This window comes from Sarcophilus harrisii, chromosome 5 (genome assembly GCF_902635505.1).
Source record: "Sarcophilus harrisii chromosome 5, mSarHar1.11, whole genome shotgun sequence".
NCBI classification, from domain to species: domain Eukaryota; kingdom Metazoa; phylum Chordata; class Mammalia; order Dasyuromorphia; family Dasyuridae; genus Sarcophilus; species Sarcophilus harrisii.
In genome coordinates, this window is record NC_045430.1 from 10,815,634 (window position 1) to 10,834,419 (window position 18,786).

General features: G+C 49.6%; 1 protein-coding gene across 1 annotated transcript; it reads right to left on the reverse strand.

The window, feature by feature from the left end:
• Positions 1-2,851: 2,851 nt before the first annotated feature.
• On the reverse strand, positions 2,852-14,601 carry RBX1 (ring-box 1). The gene is made up of 5 exons (XM_003772233.3): positions 14,225-14,601; positions 12,910-12,988; positions 8,139-8,209; positions 5,590-5,675; positions 2,852-3,047 (listed from the first exon to the last, which is right to left on the reverse strand). Exons 1-5 carry the CDS (start codon positions 14,300-14,302, stop codon positions 3,035-3,037), a joined length of 327 nt encoding a protein of 108 aa, XP_003772281.1. The 5' UTR covers positions 14,303-14,601; the 3' UTR covers positions 2,852-3,034.
• Positions 14,602-18,786: the final 4,185 nt, after the last annotated feature.

Sequence of the window (18,786 nt, forward strand, 5' to 3'; positions counted from 1 at the left end):
ATAAGGGCCGGTGCTCGGGTTTTTCTCCTTGGGTTGGGTCATTAACGAGGTGGGGAGGGAGAACAGGTCACAGATGAAGGAAATTGGGGAGGGCTTAAGGAACATGGGAAGGGCTTGACCAGGCCCCGGGGTAGACAGAGCAGTGGGTTTAAGTCCCAAGGAGGTGAACGTTGGCTGGCTCTGGGGACAGCTTTCTAGCCAGCGGGGCCTGAAAACACGTTGTCGTGGGTAAGATGAGTGAGGTCCATCAGCAGGCTGCCATGAGGGGTGGGCGGCCCGTCTTTGGAGAGTCCCAACGTCTACTTTGTAGGTTTTGAGCTGCACCAGATGCCCCTTTGTAGCTTCTGAGATTTGCTGACGTTTAGGAAGCATTTCTTCTCAAATTTTCACATGAAAAGAACTAGGGGCCAGGAAGATGTGAGTTCCAATGGGCAACTTACTTCACTGTCTGAGACTCATTTTCCTCATCTGTAAAATGGGAATATATTAATCTGTATCTATGGAGCTTTGAAAATCTTAAAGGAATATTAACAATGATTATTTTCAATTTCATATTTATTCTGCACATATTCATGCATGTATTTCTCTCCAATGTAATCTGAGACTTATTCTTGGTCTTTGTCCAGCACAGTGCCTGGTACCATGGGAGTCCATCATTTTTTCCAGTATACATTTGTCACCTCTCAGCCTCAGTGTCCCCAAATGTAAACACCCTCCCTCCCAGGGTTGCTGTGGGATGAAATGAGATTCCATTTGTAATATACTTTGCAAATTTTTGAGCATTAAATAAATGCTGTTGCTGTTTTTGTATCTGTAGAGAATAGCATACAGTGCAGGCTTAATAAATGCTGGTTGATTGATAGTATAGTCTTGAAAGAGTTACCTACAACTTTGAGAACTGAGATGACTTTCCCAGATGGGAAATGCAGGCATTTCCTTGCCTTGCAGGTTATTTTTTAGCAGGGTCCTCAGCCTGGGAAAACGCTACAATTATGTTTTGTTTCAAAATCCCTGTTTCAACAACCCCCCTGCCATATTCCAGGTTTCTTCTGGCGGGCCTTATTGCCCCATGAACCAGCAGATACAGGGAACAGTCAGCCTTGGGGATCATCCCCCAGATCACTCTCTTTGGCTTGTCTGTCACCCACCTGGGTCGCAGAGGACCACCCTAAACTTCTGGCGCCAAGCAAAGCAAGCCACTGACAGGTCGGTGAACGCCACCTTCTCCAGAGATCCCGACATCCCACCAAGGACTTGGGTTCCACCCAGAAGGAAAAGTAACTTCTTCAGCTTTTTGACACTACCCTGAAGGGGGCGAAGACTCTGACCAGGTACCCCTCCCCAGAACAGACCTGCCCAGTCAGAGTAACTCATGGAAGTAACAAAGGACAAAGTTCAGGTCCTCTCTCCCAAACACAATTCTGTGGCTCGGTTTCTGGCACTCTTCTGGCAATGGGACTTTGTCTCTCCCCAAAGGCCTGGCTTTGCCTCCCTTTCTCTCTCAAATGTGAGAGCTCCCCAAGTCTCTCTGGCATCTTGATCCCTAGAGATTGGGGGTCTGGACTAACACTGTGAGGACTCCATGTCCAATGCTCCCATGGATTTAATGACCATGTGCATGCTGATAATTCACCCATCCTGACTCCAATCTCTCAGCCCTCACTTAAATCCAATTCCCCAGAATTGTTTCCCTGACGTCAGGGTCCACTTTGAGAACTAAGAACAACCGATATCTTTAGCTGCCCTTTAGACATCCTGAACGGGATGTTCAGGAGCCGTCTTAAACTCGGCTTGTCCAGAACAGACCTCATTATCTTTCCATGACACCCTCCTGTCCCTCTGCTCTTGGGGCAGCTGCTGGGTAATGCAGAGGATACAAGGCCAGGCCTTGAGTCAGGGAGACCCGGGTCCAAATGTGACCTCCGACACTAATGTTTGACCGAGTCACTCACTTAAATGTTTGCCTGTTTCCTCAACTGTAAAATGAGCTGGAGAAGGAAATGGTAAACCATCGGAGGATGTCTGCCAAGAAAGCCCCAAATGAGGTCACCGACAGTCAGACGGGGCTGCAGCAACTCAACAAGAAGTGGAAAGGGAACCCCATCCCAAAGCCCCGGACTTTGTGGTTCTAGCTGCACTCCAAAAACCCCAGTCTGTCACGGATTCCCCTTGAAAGCCAAAGTTGGCAGACAACCCAGACCCCCGAGACCCATGTGACGTAGCAGGACAATCAAAATTAGCTGTGGAGGGGAGGGGGGAGCAAATGGGGAGTGGCGGGGGTCCCCCAGACCACACACGTGGGGGTGGCTGTGCTCCTGATGGCATTAAGGACGTGAGGAGAAGTGGGCTTAGGGGAAGGAGAATGCGTTGTTTTGGACATGCAGGCCTTGCTAGGCCCAGAGCTATCCCGGTGTAAACGTCTAGGGGATACGGGAGTGGGACCTGGCCCAACAGAGGCTGGACATGGAGACAGAAGTGTCATCCATTCCCAACGTGCCAGGAGAATTCACAGGGACTTATGAAATCATCAAGAGAACGAGGGGAAGACTCGGGATAATCGAGTGTGAGAAGATGCTGCATGACGGGGGCTGATGGAGCCGCCACGTTAGCAGGAGGACTGGTCTGACCGCAAGGAAGAGGATAGGCAGGTGCTCGATAACCAAGGACGGAATACGCCGCTCACTCAGCCTTGGTCTAGTAAGGGCCAAGCGGGGCACAGACTATCTAATTCAATCAATCCACATCCTCAGTTTTCTTTTCAAACGTTTAATTCAGAAGGACGGTTTCCTAGTCCGGGAAGAGAAGATCCTTGTGACGTCATCATTCTAGGACACATGGAAGAGACCGGAAGTTTCTTGGATCCAACAGGGCTTTATTTCACACAGAATACAATATGGTGGCACTAAGACCAAACTCAAAAGACGCTGCACACAAGACCAAAGACTGGCTTTAACTCATGTATAATTAAGCAACAGGACAGCAAGTCATCAAGTAGCGAACAAAAGTGATAATCTTGAGGAAGAAGGTGCTTTTTCTAATGCCCATACCTGAAAAACAAAAGGAAGACAGTTGTCTTGGAGCTTTCCAGTTGGTCCAATCCTACAGGGCCTCCCTGGGCTAAAGCCTGCTGGCACCTTACACAGGCCCCACGTGCGTGGCTCAGGACGCAAGCTCCTTGCCAGTCCCTGTTCTGGGACTGGCCACTGCTACAGGGGCACCCGTGAGGCTCCTGGGCCTGAGGAAGGGCTGGCACCAGCCCTGGCTCAGCTTTGCTCTCAGGCTTCCCTGAGGGAAGCCCCAACGGAGGGCGAACATTTCCCTCGATTCGACTCAACAATCATTTCTTAAGCACCCACCATCCATATCCCCTGCATCTGTCGAACCTCAGGGAGACTAAAACACACAAAAACCAAACTGCCCTCAAAACACTTAAATTCTACTGCTGAGAAACAACCCATCAAGTTGATGGAGAAGATACAGAAACTATTGGGGGCTGGGAGGTGGGCTTCAGGTGAACGAATGGAGCTCTGGCTTCCAACTAAGGCAAGGAGGGCACGAGGTGGAGGGAATTAGCAGGTCACTGGGCTAGAAGGTAGAACAAAGTGTGAGGGGAGATGTGGTGAGAAAGGCGCACAAGAGAAATGTCTATTTGTCTTAAGAGCCACTAGTGCCTGGTAGGCAGGGGTCTAGCTCCATCATGCCTCAGGAGTATCAATTAAGCATTGAACAGAGAATGGACAGGAGAGAGGAAACTACGTAGGCACTAGTAGTGCAGAGGATAGGGCAGCAAAGGGGAGGGACGTGAGAGACGGGGTGGAGGGTGGAGAGCAAGATTTGGCGACTGATTAACTAAAGGGGATGAGAGAGAGGGAAGAGCTGAAGGCAGCTGGGAGACTTCAAAAACCTGCCTGACTGGAAGGATGGACTCCTCTGCAGTGTGGGATGCCCAGGAATGCCCCAGGGCAGTTGCTAAGGAAAGAAGGCCTGGAGCTCAGGGGAGGGCTGAGGGCTGACAGTAGCACTCTGGGAGTCACCTGTAAGGTCTTTAAGTCTCCCCCTTTCACAGATGAAATCATCAATCTCCTTGGGACTCAAGTGTTTTGCCCAAGGTCATAAATTAAGTTTGTAGAAGGGCTGGAACCAGAACCTTCCTAATTCTACAGCTGAGTTTATTTTTTTGGGTGGGGGGAGAAATTTGAGAGATTGCTGGATTCTAGGCAACACAGAGCAAGCCCACTTCTGTCCTCCATCCTCCAAACTTAGCTTGGAGCCTTCCTATAGGATATGTCAAGCACCAGGTTTCAGCTGGCCCCATGCAGAGGACTATGGCGAGACCCTGGCCTGGGGCTGCTTGTGCCAAGCCCAGAGCCGTCTCTTTGGCATCCTTATCTTTAGCCCCAGGCCTCTTGCTTCTATTCTATTCCCAGAACAAAGCTTAGATTTCTAAGGATTAATAGGCAGGTTTCTCTGTAAAAATCAACCATTGAAGTTCTCGCTCCAGGCCATGTTATAACCTAGGTCCTTCTGGTACTCCCTGGAAGCAGCTTCTTGGACAGGGGCCCAAACAAGGTCCATGTGACACCCAATGCCACGTCACGGAAGAATACCCCAAAGTGTCCAATTGCTTATCAGATAAACCAGTGCTTTAATCTGGGTTTGAGGGGGCTAGAATCCTAAGTTTTGGAGCAGAAATGGACTTTGAGAACAGCTAATTTAAACTGAAGCCCACAAGCTGAAGTGATTTGTCTTAGTCCAGAGATTAGAAATTGCACAGCAAGGATTTGAATGCAGGTCCTTTGGCACCAAAGCCAAACCCCCTACTCTGCTGTCTCTGCTTTACAAGGCATAGACCCAATACCCTTGGGCCCTATAGCAGGGCCAGTGCCGTTGCCTGCTCGCCACTAGGAAATCTTCCCCCATCCCTCAAGCTATCCAGGCTGAAAGGCCGGACCCCCACCAAAGGCTCACTGGAAGGTAGCCTAGGTGCCCACGCCCTGGGAGCAGCTCCACCTCTGCCAGTGTCCAGCCCTTTCAGACAATTCTAAGGATTGGGACCAGGGACATCTTCTCATAAGATAGGTTCCTGTATGGCTGGATTTGGGGGCAGGACCTTGCCTTGTATTTCCTCTGCATCTGTCACACCAAAGGCCCTCTAAAAGACTTACTGAACTGAATTAAGGGATGTGTCTGAGGCCTCTGGCAAGAAAGAGCTGCACTGATGCTCACAATGCTTCCCAAAGCTCCCTTCTCCCAGATCTGAGAGGCTGGGAGCAGAGTCCTTCAGCTTATTTTACAGATGAAATGAGAGGCCAGCAGTCCATCTCAAGGCCGTAAGGGTGTGCAGAGCAGATGCTGGAAGCCAGAGCTCCTCACCCAAGGAGCCTCCTTAGACTCTTATTAAATGAGTCCCACCAGTTGTTAGCCCAGGGCAGAGTCACACCCCCCCCCCACCCCCCCCCCAGGGTTCTTGAATGGTTGCTATTCTGGTGACCAAAGTCTAAATTTAAAAAACCCACAAGTATACTCAGCCCCCCACCCCAGGAAGTCTGTGTGTCTCCCACCACACACCAAACTGCTCAGAGCACCTACTTTTGAAACTCCCACTCTCTGTTGTCCAGCGGGCACACCTGCCTGGTTTTGAGCCAGCGAGAGATGCAGTGGAAGTGGAAGGCGTGCTGAAAGAAAAGGCAAAGCACATTAAGGAGGATCTCCATCACTATCTCACAAGCAAGGCAGCAACAGAGGTGTGGAGGAAGACACAGGAAGGCAAAAGATGAACCTCTCTCCTCTCTATATGGAGAAATCCACTCTCAGAAACTTTCACTGTAACAAACAGAAAAATCACAGAATGCATGGGGCAGACATTGTAGGCCGGGATCCTCATCAGGCTCTTCTCGTCCGGGATGTGGCTCTCCTCTGCTCTTTTCACAGGCCGAGGACTCCCTGGGGCCTGCCCATGGATCCCAGCTTCCCAGTATTTTCCCTCAGGCCTCACCCCAAAGGCCAGTGCTTAGGAACCCAGAACTCCCTCTAGCACCCTCCCAGTGGCAAAGGCTGGCTTCTGTCAGCAGAGACGCATCTTTTCTTGTGGACGCCAAGGTTTATTTTAAATTCGCTGAGAGGAGGCAGTGGGGAAGGTAGACTATGGGGAGGACAGACAAACATCACCTTCCTTTGGGATACGGATGTGGGAAAAGGGCATTACTAGATTTGGGGTGAAGGGAAGGAGAGGGAGGGAGCAGCGAGCAAGGATACTCCCCGAGTAGCCTTGGGAGAGGAGCAGAGTCTGCCTTTGGGCAGGGGAGGAGAGGATCTGTTTCAGGGCTGCAGGTCAGTGACCTTGGGGGCTCATGTCCCCACACAACTTGTTACAGAGAATAATCTGCAAGCAGCAGGGAGTGCTGGCTGCCTCCTACAACTCAAGACACATGGCTGGAGGAGAAAAGCTACCCCCCAGGCTGGTCTGCAAGCACGCTCACTTTATGGCATCCACCATGGCCTTGAACTTAGAGGAGGCAGGAGGAATTCTAGAGCAAAGAGAGCTTACAAAGAAACAGGAAAGGGACTGATCTTCGGGGAGGGGAAACCTGCTTAACAATTATAACCAAAAAAACCCCAAACAAACAAACAAAAAAATCCAATTATAACCAAATTCAGGTGTAGTAAATAAAGACTAGATCCATCACACTGGGGGCATCGAGCAGGAGTATTCTACCTCAGGGAGAGCCAGCAGAAGCTGGTCCTGGGAGATGTTACAAGAGCTCACTGGAGAAAGCACTAGAGATGCCAGGACCCATGCTGGTCCTGGGCCTTTCTAAGGACAAGTTTAGTCAACTTCCTTGACCTTTATAACCCTATCCCTGCAGAGCTGGCTGGGCCATAGAACCTCTTGCTCCAGCTGGCCGGGGCAAAGGCTGGCCGGCACTGACCCCCGCAACAGGTTGCCCTGGCTCTTTCTGACCTCTACCTTCCTCCCTGCACAGCAGCTACAGAGCCAGCACATTGAGCTTGGCTGAGAAGAGATCCCAGGAGAGCAGGGGTTCAAAGCCCTGTGTCCTCCTGCACCCATGCAGAAAGGAGAGCCCAGGGTCCTCGGCTAGATCCTAACAACACCCTTTATAACCGCTCTGCGGGAAGCTGGCCTACACACTGGGAAGACTGCTCAGAGGGATCAGGAGTGGGAGCTGGAGGGGGACTTGGAACCAGGGAGGCTGGGACTGTGAGAAGGGCAGCCTTCTCATGGCCAGGGGCTTACAGGGGATGTCCCCCATCCAATGGGAGCTCAGGCTTCTCTGACAGCTGCCAGTGCTCCAGCCTACAACTCATTCACCAGAGGTGGGCCCAAATGGCTCCAGGCTGCATCCAACAGAGCAAAGCTTTGATCAGTCCCCAACTAGACTAGAAGAAAACGCCTCCTGACACAAAGGGGATAGATGAGATGCCCCACTAGGCGGGCAGCTTTGGACATGGCCAACAGTGGGATTCAGTTAGGCTTGACCATAGCATATTTGTTATAATGGTTTTCTTTCTCTCTTCTTTGTTTTCCAGGAGGGAAAGAACAAGTGAGAGAGAGAGAAAGTAAATTCTTGGTTTAAAACAAAACAAAACAAAACAAAAAACTACCCCAAAGACCTGTGAAGCAAACGTTTTTAGAGGCTCGAAGGCCAATTCCAGGGAAAGAGTTCCTGAAGCATTATAAATGCTGCTGGAATAAATCTGTGGCCCACTGAGAAGCCTCTCTACAGCACGTTTGTTAAAAAGTCAATCTTGGGCTTGGGTCAAGGCCAGGGCCAAGGCCAGAGCCGTCCCATCTGCCCTTAATCTTGATCTTTCTTTCCCACTCCACTGTGACCTACACAATGAGCAAGGAGCTGGGAGTCTTTGTGAATTAAACAGCATGAACAAGGAAGGGCCCAGCTGGAGTGCTGCATATAGCAGTGCTGCATAAGGGCGCCTTGCAAATAGTTACTGGCCCACAGAAGCAATGACCAAAACCAGGCGAATGATGTTTAAAAATCTTACTTTCCATGTACTTGTTGGGCAGAGCCCAGTGAGGAAATGTTTTCTATTTAACTGCAAACCTGACAGAACAGACAAGAGAATGGTATGTCTATGGAACATAAAGATGTTTCTCTTACATTGCAGACTCCCCATGCGACAGTACATTCTTCAGAGGTGGCGGATGCCTGATTGGCTTGACATTCTATACCTGTGGGAACAAGATCATACAATCTCAGGAGTAGGAACCCTTTTACCGGCCTATAATAGCAACTCCCTGTGCACTTTTGACAACTATGGTAAGAGGGTCTTTTTTTTTTTTTTTTCTAAACATTTGCAAAAAAAAAGTGTGATTTTATTTAATCAGTTTTCTAATGTGGAAATGGGGAGCCTTGAATCCTTGCTATCTTCTTTCCCTCTGCCTTCCTAAGGGGTCCTGGTCCTGACCCTTCTCCGATCCCCTCTCTGAATCAACATTTGCAGCATCTTCCCAAGACCCTGCTCCCACAATGCTGCTGCTCAAAGGTCTTCAATGGGTCCCTACTGCTGATCCCAAATTCCTGGCATTTAGTGTTTTCCCCAATCTGGCCCTGATGTTCCCTTCCATCACACTCCTGCCCTTCTAACAAAGTTTTAAGTCACGCCAGACTGACAGCTCACGTCCCCCTTTCCAAACTCTGGCTGGCATGGACTGCCTGCCCTCCCCCGCCCCACTGACATTCTTCTCTCCCTATGGTGCCCAATATAACTCATGAAGCCCTCTTTGAATCACAGCAGCTCACACTTGCGACTCCTTTGCTGCCTCCCAGCTGGACTTGGGCAGGGAATCTCTTCTGCCAGCTGCTTGACCTTCTCCCACTAATCGCTGAATCGGTAGAATTGTCTAACTCTCCCTAGCTAGAAGCCGCTTCTTTCCCCTCAGATTTCTTGCGGCTCCTCGTGGATTTTTTGGGTTTTATCATGTTCCAATTTGTATTCTAGCTCATTGGGTATGTGCCTGAGATCACAAATTTCTTGAGGTCAGGGCCTAAGTCTTTGAATATTGCTTTCAACATAAGTACTAAATGATTGTAGGATTCAGTTATTCATCATGTAAACCTGGAAGTAACTAGAAACCTAGAGCAAAAAAGGTATAATTATCTGCTGACTGGAAAGGTGACTAGCAAACACAGATAAGAGGCCTCCAGAAGTTCCTTGAAGGATCTGTTTAAGAAAGGGATGCCACCTAAAGCAGCATTTCATTCTCCTTCTCTTGGACCTGTTCTTTGTCTAGCACTCATTCTTAAGGAATCATCCAAATGAAGACCTAAAGCTTCTGCTTGTGATTTCTTCTATGTCTGCTGAAGAGAACAAATGACTACACGGGTTCTCAAGGACCAGTTCATTTCATGATGAAGGACCTACAATTAAAGGAGGATAAAAATCTAGCCAAAAAAAGAGAAGTCATGATTAAGGTGACAATTTAAGCATGAGGGACTAGGACCCAATTGTTTTTTTCCCCAAAAGTGATCTTCCTAGTTCAGCTAGGACCTAGAAAGTATTTTGTACAGAACAAAAACTCACTAAATATTTGAAGAACTAGTTCAATCCTTATTACTTATGAAGGGCCTGATTACAATAACACCCTTTCTTGATCAGAAATTTCACGAGAGAGGAATAAGAGAGGTGGCACGGGGTGGGCATTAGGGTGTCAGATGAGGGGGGGTTATGAAAATTTAAAAAACTAACCAGACATTAAATATTTAAAAATATTTAACCGTATGAGAAAATACAAAACACGTATTTGAAGTTTGGGGGCCAAGAGCAGAGAGGTTAAAGCTAGGTGAGTCTAGTGCCTGACTTTAGATAAGTCAAGGACTGACAGGAAAAGTGCTAATCCTGAGGAAAACCTTGTCCTACAGACATGTGCAAACTCTAGAACAGGGGCAGGGAACCTTTATTCTGCCAAGGGCCATTTGGATATTTATATCATTCAAGGGTCATACAAAATGATCAACTTATAGGACTAAAGAGGTTGTAGTAGCTAGCTTTCAGCTCATTATCGCCTGTGATTGATTACTGATGATGCAAATGATTTTGCACATATTACACAGACTACGGTCAATCCCCACCTCTGCTTTAGAAGAAATCCGTCTGTCAAAAAAGATGGCTTGGCCCACAGAATTCCCAGGATTAGGCCTTCACCAACCTTGCCTTGATAATCCCTTCTTGGAGACCAGCAAAGAACCTGGGAGGGAAGGAGCAGAACCTGCTTTCTGCTAGTTCCCTTTATCATCACATTGACCAGCAGTATGTCAAGTTGTCTTGGTGTAGTTTCTTTCAGGGGCTCCCTGCCTGTCTACCCCACAATCAACTTTTCTCCTTCTTTTGATTCAAGACAGAAATTCCTTTAATGGGGGGAAAAAACTTTATTTCACACTTGTGAATCTAGTCAATTCAACCATATTTGCCAGCTGCATGCATCATGACAGCTAATAAGCTAGTGATGGATAAAAAGCCCTAACCCAGTCTCTGCTCTCAAGGACCTTATATTCCACTAGATGATACAATGCAAATGCAGAAGTATAACAAAAGGGGCAATATCTGGCACAAGTTATGCTCTAGGAAAAGCTGGGAATAATGGGGAGTTATCTAGAAAGGGCTTCAGAGAGTCAAGAAAGGCAGGCTGGCTGAAGTACAACCCAAGAGACTGGACTGCAGGGAAATATATTCAGTGGAGTCACTTAACAAGTATTTATCAAGGCCCTAGGAGAATCAAGGTAGGGTAATATGTAAATAAGAAGAGATCCTCTTTTTACCTTATTAAGGAGGAAAGGATGGCTAGCAGAATAGTAGGTAGCTGAGGAGAGGTTATCAAGATAATGGAAACAAGGCAGAAAGAGGCTGAGGACAAAACTGAGACCACTGGTGGGCCCAATTTAATTTAATTTGGAAGGGGATAATGGAAGCTACATAAAGTCTAAGTTGAGTTATCTGGCTATTAATACAGTGAAGGTGGATGGCTCTACCTGACGTGAATTCATCTCCCAAGTTCAGGGCACATAAATTGTCCAATGATTTCAGGAAGAGACCAATTACTAGTAACAGAATAAGAGGCCAACCGGAACCGTCTGTAAAGCCTTTCTCCTGAGAAAACATTCATGGTGAACAGAAGGTTTGAAGAATGTGACCCCCAGTGCGCCAGATATGGAAGTTGCCCAGCACGTTACATAGTAAGCAGAGAGGCCAGACCAGAGCTCTCTGGGTCAGCATCCCAGGCGTGGCAGTCTAAGCCTGTCTGCACTAACAGTGGCCTCCCACGTTTGGTGGTACACATGTTAATTCAAGGAGAGAGCCTCTTCAGATGAAGCTGTTAATAAAGTAAGTGTTGATGCTTTTTTAGAGGATGGTCTAGTCAAGTTAGAATCCATTTACTTTTGAAAAGCGAGGGCCATCTTGACAGCTCAAACACTTTTTGAGACCCTCAGAAGATCAGACGCTGGCATGTAAGTTGTTTATAACCCATTGTCATATAACTTCTATACAGAACCCAAATTGACAATGACAATTGACAATGCTCTTCATACGAATCTTGAAGAAGAAGCATCCTTAAAAGTCTATATTCACTCAACAAGATCTAAGAGAAAACCCAAGTAGAAAGAGAGCAAGCATGGCCTTGAGTTTCCCTGTGATACAGCTAGTAGGCTGGCTCTCCAAAACCAACACTGATCCTTACAATGCATGGTTATTTGGGGCAAAAATGGGAAAAGTGAAAAGAATTTTAAATAATAACCTTTAAACGAAACCAACCCTAAGTCAGATCTTCTTACTTCTGGGCAAGGCACAGATATTGGCTGGCTGTAATCAAAGACTACACCCACACACATTTAAGGGTGTACGTATGTTCTTCTGTGATTGGCATCTTTCAAATATACACGCAACACACACATAATATATATTTGTATACACATACACAAATACATATATATATGTAGATATGTATTTGGAATTTCTTGGAAGCTGTGGATTTGCCTATGTGTGAAAGAGAAGCACTGCTTGCTTCTTTTCTATCCTAGAAAAAAGCCTCAAACCCATAGAAAACCAAAAAAGATCCTACCTAAGACAAAGGCAGTCTACCCAACCACCAATCAATACACTACAAAATCATAAGAGTCAGGATTGCTTCCCACCAGCAACTAATGAATTTTATTTTTTAATTTAGAAAATGTAGCTATGATTACAGACTATTCCCACCGGCTGATAATTTAATCATGGAAACTTATCACAGTTCCCTGAAGCTATTTCAAAAATAAAGAACTAAATTTGGGTGTTTGTAGGTTTCTTGGCCTAACTGCTAATAATAAAACAAACCATTTTTGCACATTAACTCCTCGAGATTGGCTTTTAAAAGTGTTCCTGGTTGATTTTCTTGTCCTTATTACTAAAAGGCTAGCCATTCAACAGCATGTGTTCAGCAGCCAATTGTGTCCCATGTGGCGTGTAAAGATGTAAGTATAATTCCCTTTGAGCTATTTGACTGGGAACCTGAAGTTTCCCGTGATTCTCTACCATGTCTGAGATACAGGAAAGTGTTTTCCCTTAGTCTTCTGACCTTCCCTGCAACCTGTGCCCCACAAGCAATGGTCCTGAAGGAGCATTTCTAACTTTCTTTTTCCTTTAACCATTTCTGCCTTTTTTGTGCCTGGCAGGAGAGCCAGGGATGATGGAGAGTCAACCTTGTCTCGTTCTACTATTCCCTGGGAAGTGTGGTCTGCCCCCCTCAGATGTGAGTGCATTCTTTCCAGTTAGCTCGGCCTCTAAAGGGGCACAGCCTGCCATCCTGTCTTTAGGTCCCTTGGAAGAAAAGGGGCCCACCTCGGACCCACAAGGCCTGCCACCTTCTCCTCCTGACGCCCTCGCCCAGTGACTTACAAAGGTCCATAATGTGGTTCCTGCAGATGGCACAGTTGTCCACCACAATATCCCAGGCCCAGAGAGCTACCGCATTCCACTGCAAAGAGAAAAGGGGAGAAGGGGGCACACTTGCTGGGGTCCGCCTTGCCCTTTAGCCAAGGGGCCAGGAAGCAGGGCCAGCCTCCTCCGTGGGCCAGACCCGCTGGCCCAGCCAGCTCTCCACAAGACCCAGGGCTTCCCCATGGGCAGTCTCTGTAGAGTCCATTTTAGCCATAACAAGTGCTGGGATCCCCCAGGAGCTCCCCTCCCCCCCATGGATGTCCTATGGGAAACCCTCATCCAGCAGAGCCTCAAGTGGGGGACGGCCAGGCGGAAATGGCCAATCCCGGGATAAAAGGGGCTTGCTCCCTGCCCAGGTCATCTACCTGCCAGGCATCGGACCAGCCCGGCTGCCTCTTCCTTCCCGGGTGACTAGGCGCCCCCTTCCCCCACCGTGTTTCAGATACTCGGGGAGCGCCCCCCCTCCCCCTCCCGCCTCAGGGGAGCAGCAGGGACTCGTTTCTGATGCCTTCATTTATTGCCCTAAGAAATGGGTCTCCCGCGTCTCTAAAACGTGTAACTGGGGGTGTTTGCAAACCCCCCAATCCCACCCCTCCCCCCGATATTTGTTAAGGAGAGAATGCCCTCTTCTCCACGGCCCCCCTCCATTTCAACGGGGGGGGGGGAGGGGGGGAAGGGGAGCTCGCGTGCTTAAGGGCAAACCCACGGGCTCCGGACGTGACCAGAACAAGGGCCTGGGAGGAGCCGCGGGACAAAGCAAAGGCCGGGGGCTGTGGGGAGGGGCGGGGGGAGCCGGCTGGTGCCCCCCCTTCTCACCCCCCGCGCCCCGGGGAGGGAGCGGGGGAAGCGGGCGGGGCAGCCCCCGAGCCGTCACGAGACCCCGGGCTCGGCTCCGCGGCTGGGCTGGGTTGGCTTGGGCGGGGCAGATCCGGCCCCACCCCCGCCCCTCCCGGCCGCGCCGCCACCGCCTCCCCCAATGACAGCTCAGGCTCCCGGCAGAGGTGCAGGAGCCGCAGCCCGCCGGCCTCTCAACAACGGCCGCGCCCATTGGCCCGTCCCGCTTCCTCGCCGGGCAGCCTCGCCCGCGCCCATTGGGCCGCGTCCGCGTCCATCCCCGCCGAAAGCCCGCCCACTTCCGTCCTCCTGTGGAGAACCGGGTACCCCAGCAACGCCGGGGAACAGGGGCCCCCCAGCCCAGCCGTCCCCCGCTTGGCCCTGCAAGCGGACCCACACCCCGCCGGCCCCTCTGAGGGAGGCGCCGGACGGGCCCAACCTTTTTCACTTCAAAGCGCTTCTTGCCGGCGCCGCTGTTGGTGCCACTGGGGGTGTCCACATCCATCGCCGCCGCCATTTTGGAAAGCGAGTGCCCGTCGCGCGCTCACTGCGCCTGCGCGGCGGTGCACGCCTCCCCCTCCCGCCTCCGACCTCCTCCCTCTCCAGCCCCGCCCCTGCCGGCGTACGGAGGCTCCGAGGCGTGGCAAGAGGCCACGCCCCTTAAAGGCGCTGGTCGGCCTCCCCCCCCTCCCTCTCGTCTCCCCAGGTTGTCACTGGGGTTGCTCAACCCCCAGAGGAGGCGGGGCTGGGCAGGGAGGGGCCGAGTAAGCCCAGCTGAAATCGAAAAGACGTCGTCGTCCCCCCAGAATAGCTTTCCCCCCGCGCCGAGCCCGAGGAGGCTCCGGGTTTCCCCCCGTGCGCAGGCCCCCATCCCCGGGAGCGCAGGGACCCCGCTGGGGCGCTGCGCCACAGCCTCCGAGCCTGGCGGGAGGTGGGGGGGGGACAGCCCGGCCCCCGGCCCGAGTACGCACTGGCAGACACGTACCCACGCACGTGCACACGTAAGGCACCTCCACCTACGCAATGCGCCCCCCCCCCCCCGCCCCAGCACTCCTGAGCTGCCCCCTCCCCCAACGGCCGCCGAGAGCCGCGGTCTCCCCGATTCCCCACGGCCGCCGCGGTCCCCCCGATTCCCCACGGGACCCTAATGTTCTCTCTTTGGATCCCCGAACTTTCCGCGTCTCCCCTAACACCCCCTATACTCCCATTCTCCAAGATCCTGTCTCCTGGCTGGGTCCTCACTATACTCCTTCCAAAGAGCCTTCTAGACTCCTCTCGGGGGTCCCAAATCGCCAGTTAATCTCATCACCCCATACGTCCCCATCCGCTAAGATGATGTCTCCATCCTGGGTGCCCTCGAGTGCCTTCTGTGATACCCGGATTTCCCTCCAGATACTGCCCCCCATGCCTCCAAGATCATACCTCCTTTCTGCGACTCCAGTTACGTTCCCGAAGCTTCCCTCCCGGTTCTCAGCAAGCCCTCCCTTTGGGCTCCCATCCCCACAAAGCCCTCGGGGGTCCCCACATGTCAACAATTCCTCCTTTGCATCTAGGGAGCCAGCTGCGCTGCCCGTCTCCCCCTCCCCCCAAATCTTCCGGGTACAAAAACCTAAGGCTTGGCAATTGGCTCTTCCTCTTCCTCTCTGGGTTTCTTAGGCTTTTTCATTTAGAGCTGGAAGCGGTGGGGCCGAGCAGCTTGCCTGCTTCAGAGCCCCTTCCCCTTCTTCTTCCATCCCTCCCCTCCCCTCCCTCCCTAGGTCTTGAAGCAGGAAGAGGCCCCTTTGTAGAGAGGAGGATCTCTGGTCACTGTCCAGCTTCCCATCCAGAGACTGATTCTTTGAACCTTGATGCTCTAAATCTGTGATCCTGTCTGGCTCACTGAGGAAACTGAGGCTGGAAAAGCAATAGTAGCAGAATCAGGATAAATGGCTCATTTATTCCAAATCTAGCCTTTTCCCCAGGGCTTCATTCTCTCCCTAGTCCTGACAATGCTGCTTTGGTTAGGGACCACCCTCCTGACCTGCAAGGTGAAAGAACCCTGCAGGTGCCCTTGGAGGCTTGGAGGACTAAAAGCCAGCTCTTCTTATTAAATGCCCGTTTTTCTGTTTTTCAGAGTTTTGGTGTTGAAAAATAAGCTCTAGAACTTTCTCTCTGAGGCTAAACAAAGCAGATCTTTTCCAGCCTATTTTATTTATTTATTTATTTATTTTTTAACAACCAGTGATGGGTAGGTAGACAGGTATATTGGTAAGTATGGACCGGTTGGCAGGTATAGATGATACATGGAGTGATAAAGCAGTTACTGTGTTCACCGTGTGTCATGAACTGTGCTAAGCCACTGCAGAGAAGAACCCTAAAGTCCAACTTTTATGTCCTCCCAAGACACCAAAAAAGGTGATACTTTTCTTAATTTTTTTTTGTTATAAGGCATATTTCAGTTTTCTTGTAGCTCCTGAGAGGTTTCCATGCTTGGTCATACTTTGTATTACCAGAGCTTCCTTAGCTCAGTGCTGTGCCCAAACTAAGTGTTTAATAAATACTTCATTCATTCTTTCTTCTTTACTCCATGAAAGCCACATTAACCAGCTAACCATAATCACTGTATTTCCTAAATGTCTAATTTGCCATTGATTCTATTTGCCTTTCCTGTCCTGGCCACTTTCAAGTGTTTTTCAGGTTCCACTCTGACCAGACTCATGGACTCTTAACAAGTTTGAATCCTCAATGGTAAACTCATGGCTTAGAGGTATTCTCTGAGCCAACTCCCTCATTCTGCAGGCCAGGGAACCAAGGTCCGGGTTTGAATCCAGGTCTTCAGAGCACAAGATTCATCAGGCTCACTCTCCAGTGAGCGACTTTCATATTTGCTCTTAAGAAAATGGGACAGTAGTGTAGACCAACTGAAAGCCTTGAAGTGGCTACTCCCTGAGAGGCTACCTGCCACTCATTTCCTTGTCTTACTCATTGCCCTGGTGCCAACATTTGACAAAAAAAGACATTATCATTGCTCGAGCCCAATCTTGTAGTTACTGAACTTGTAATGCATATGCTGGTACTGATCCACTGAGCTTTTGTTGGTCCAGTTTTTAAGATAAATATTTCTTATCCAAGTAGGGGCTAAAATCACAGCCCCAAAAGTTTATTTCTTCGTAAGATGAATTAAGAGTCAGAGGACAGAAGGAGAGAAGCTGAGGGTCTCCCCATAACTGCCTTGGTCAGGCCCTATCTGGATGATCGTGTTCAGTGGGAGGATTGGTTGTCCTCGTTCTTGAAAAGGACCAAAATGACATCACTGTTGGGGTCAAGTTACAGTGTGACTGATCAGACCAATATGAGCTCGACGTGCTCTGCCACAGGTCGGACACAGAGTCCCTATGAACATTTAAGGGAAGGCAGGGTGGGAATGGGGCCACTTTTTAGGATGGGTTGAGGGTGCCCAATTTGAACATCACCGAATGAAGTGGCCATGTTTGGACTGGAGAAGATAAATAAATGCCCCTGGTCTTCAAGTATTTGAAGAGTTGACTTGGGAAGGAGGATTAAGTTTGTTCTACTTGGCCCCAGAGAGTCCACGACAAGCAGTGCGGGCTCTGGGGAGTTGTTACAGAGGCAAATTCTGGCTCTGTATCAAGGGAAACCCTGATGCAAGCATGGCAAGAGCAGAGGGGGCTGCGTCGGGCAGTAAGGAGTTCTTTCCCTTTGGAAGGCTTCTGACAAAGACTGGATGGGAACATATGTAGAATGGGGCTTTTCTGGAGGTGATTCAGAGGCTAGCAGCCACACTCTGCTTCTGATTCCCTTTGTGGGGTTTTAGCAAAAAAAAGAAGTGGGATTTTGTATTATCAAGGAATGTCAGGATGGGAAGGAGCCTCAGAGATTTCTTTGTCCAATGCCCTCATTTTGCAGAAGGGCACGTGGTTCCAGCAAACGAATTACTTTAAAAAATTTGACTTTCTCAGTCACATGAGCCTGAGATTAACCAAGTCCAGCCTAAAATCCAGGTCTCCTGATTCCAAACCCAAAGCCTAGAGAACTTTCCACTCTATATCATCCTTTCAGAAACACCTTAGAGAATGACTGGAAATAGCTGCACCTGAGAATTTCATACTTTCCATGTTTTAAGTGGTCTTTATAAATAAGAATGAAAATTGGGGAGCCTCTCGATAGGAAGCCTCAGCAGTTTTGGTTCTCTGTGATTTATGTCTATTACATAACATCCATCATCCATCACTGCCTTGGTTACTGAGATTTGCCTAGTCATATACTGGGTGAAAAGGGGTGTGTGTGTGGGGGGGAAGAGGTCTGAAGCCACATGTCTCCTGCTTCAAAGACTGGCTTGCAATCTGCTATAGCAAGGTGCCTCTTGTCAGTCGTTAGCACTGAAATCTTGCTATTGCCTCAAGGCTTTTCCTCTCTCTTCCAGCCAAATGGGAATCCTTGTCTGCCCACTGCTTCCTGCTGCCATGTATTTGCAAACTCCCTCTCTCAGGTCTGGAAAGAGTGAGCCTTCAGCCTTCCATCCTCCTTCAGTACCTAAGTCAGAACCTCCTCTGACCCTACCCTATTGAGGGAAAATGCTCTTCCCTATGGCCAGAGTAGGCCCACAGGTTCAGGGATGGAAGGAATCTCTCGAGATCATCTCATCCAAACCTCAGATTTTGTAGAGGGGCCTTCTGAAGCCTAGGAATGTGCAGCAGCTTGTGTTGGGTCACCCAGGTAAAGGACAGGGCCTGGACCAAGCCCAGCCCTGGCCTAATTTACAGTGTAAGTACTGTCTGCAAATGGCTCTGGCCCTGCCACCCTTCGATCAGTCAGTTACATTTCCTCCTCTCAGCTTGAGGTTGGGGTCCTTATTATGTCTAGAACATATCAGTGAGCAAGAGCAGAAGTTAAATGGTTTGTTTGCTGCCCAAGAGAGCCTTGACCTGAGTGCTTGTGAAAAAGTCATACCTTTAACCCCAGAAGAAACCTTTAGCTTCCGAAACATGACAAGGCCAAAAG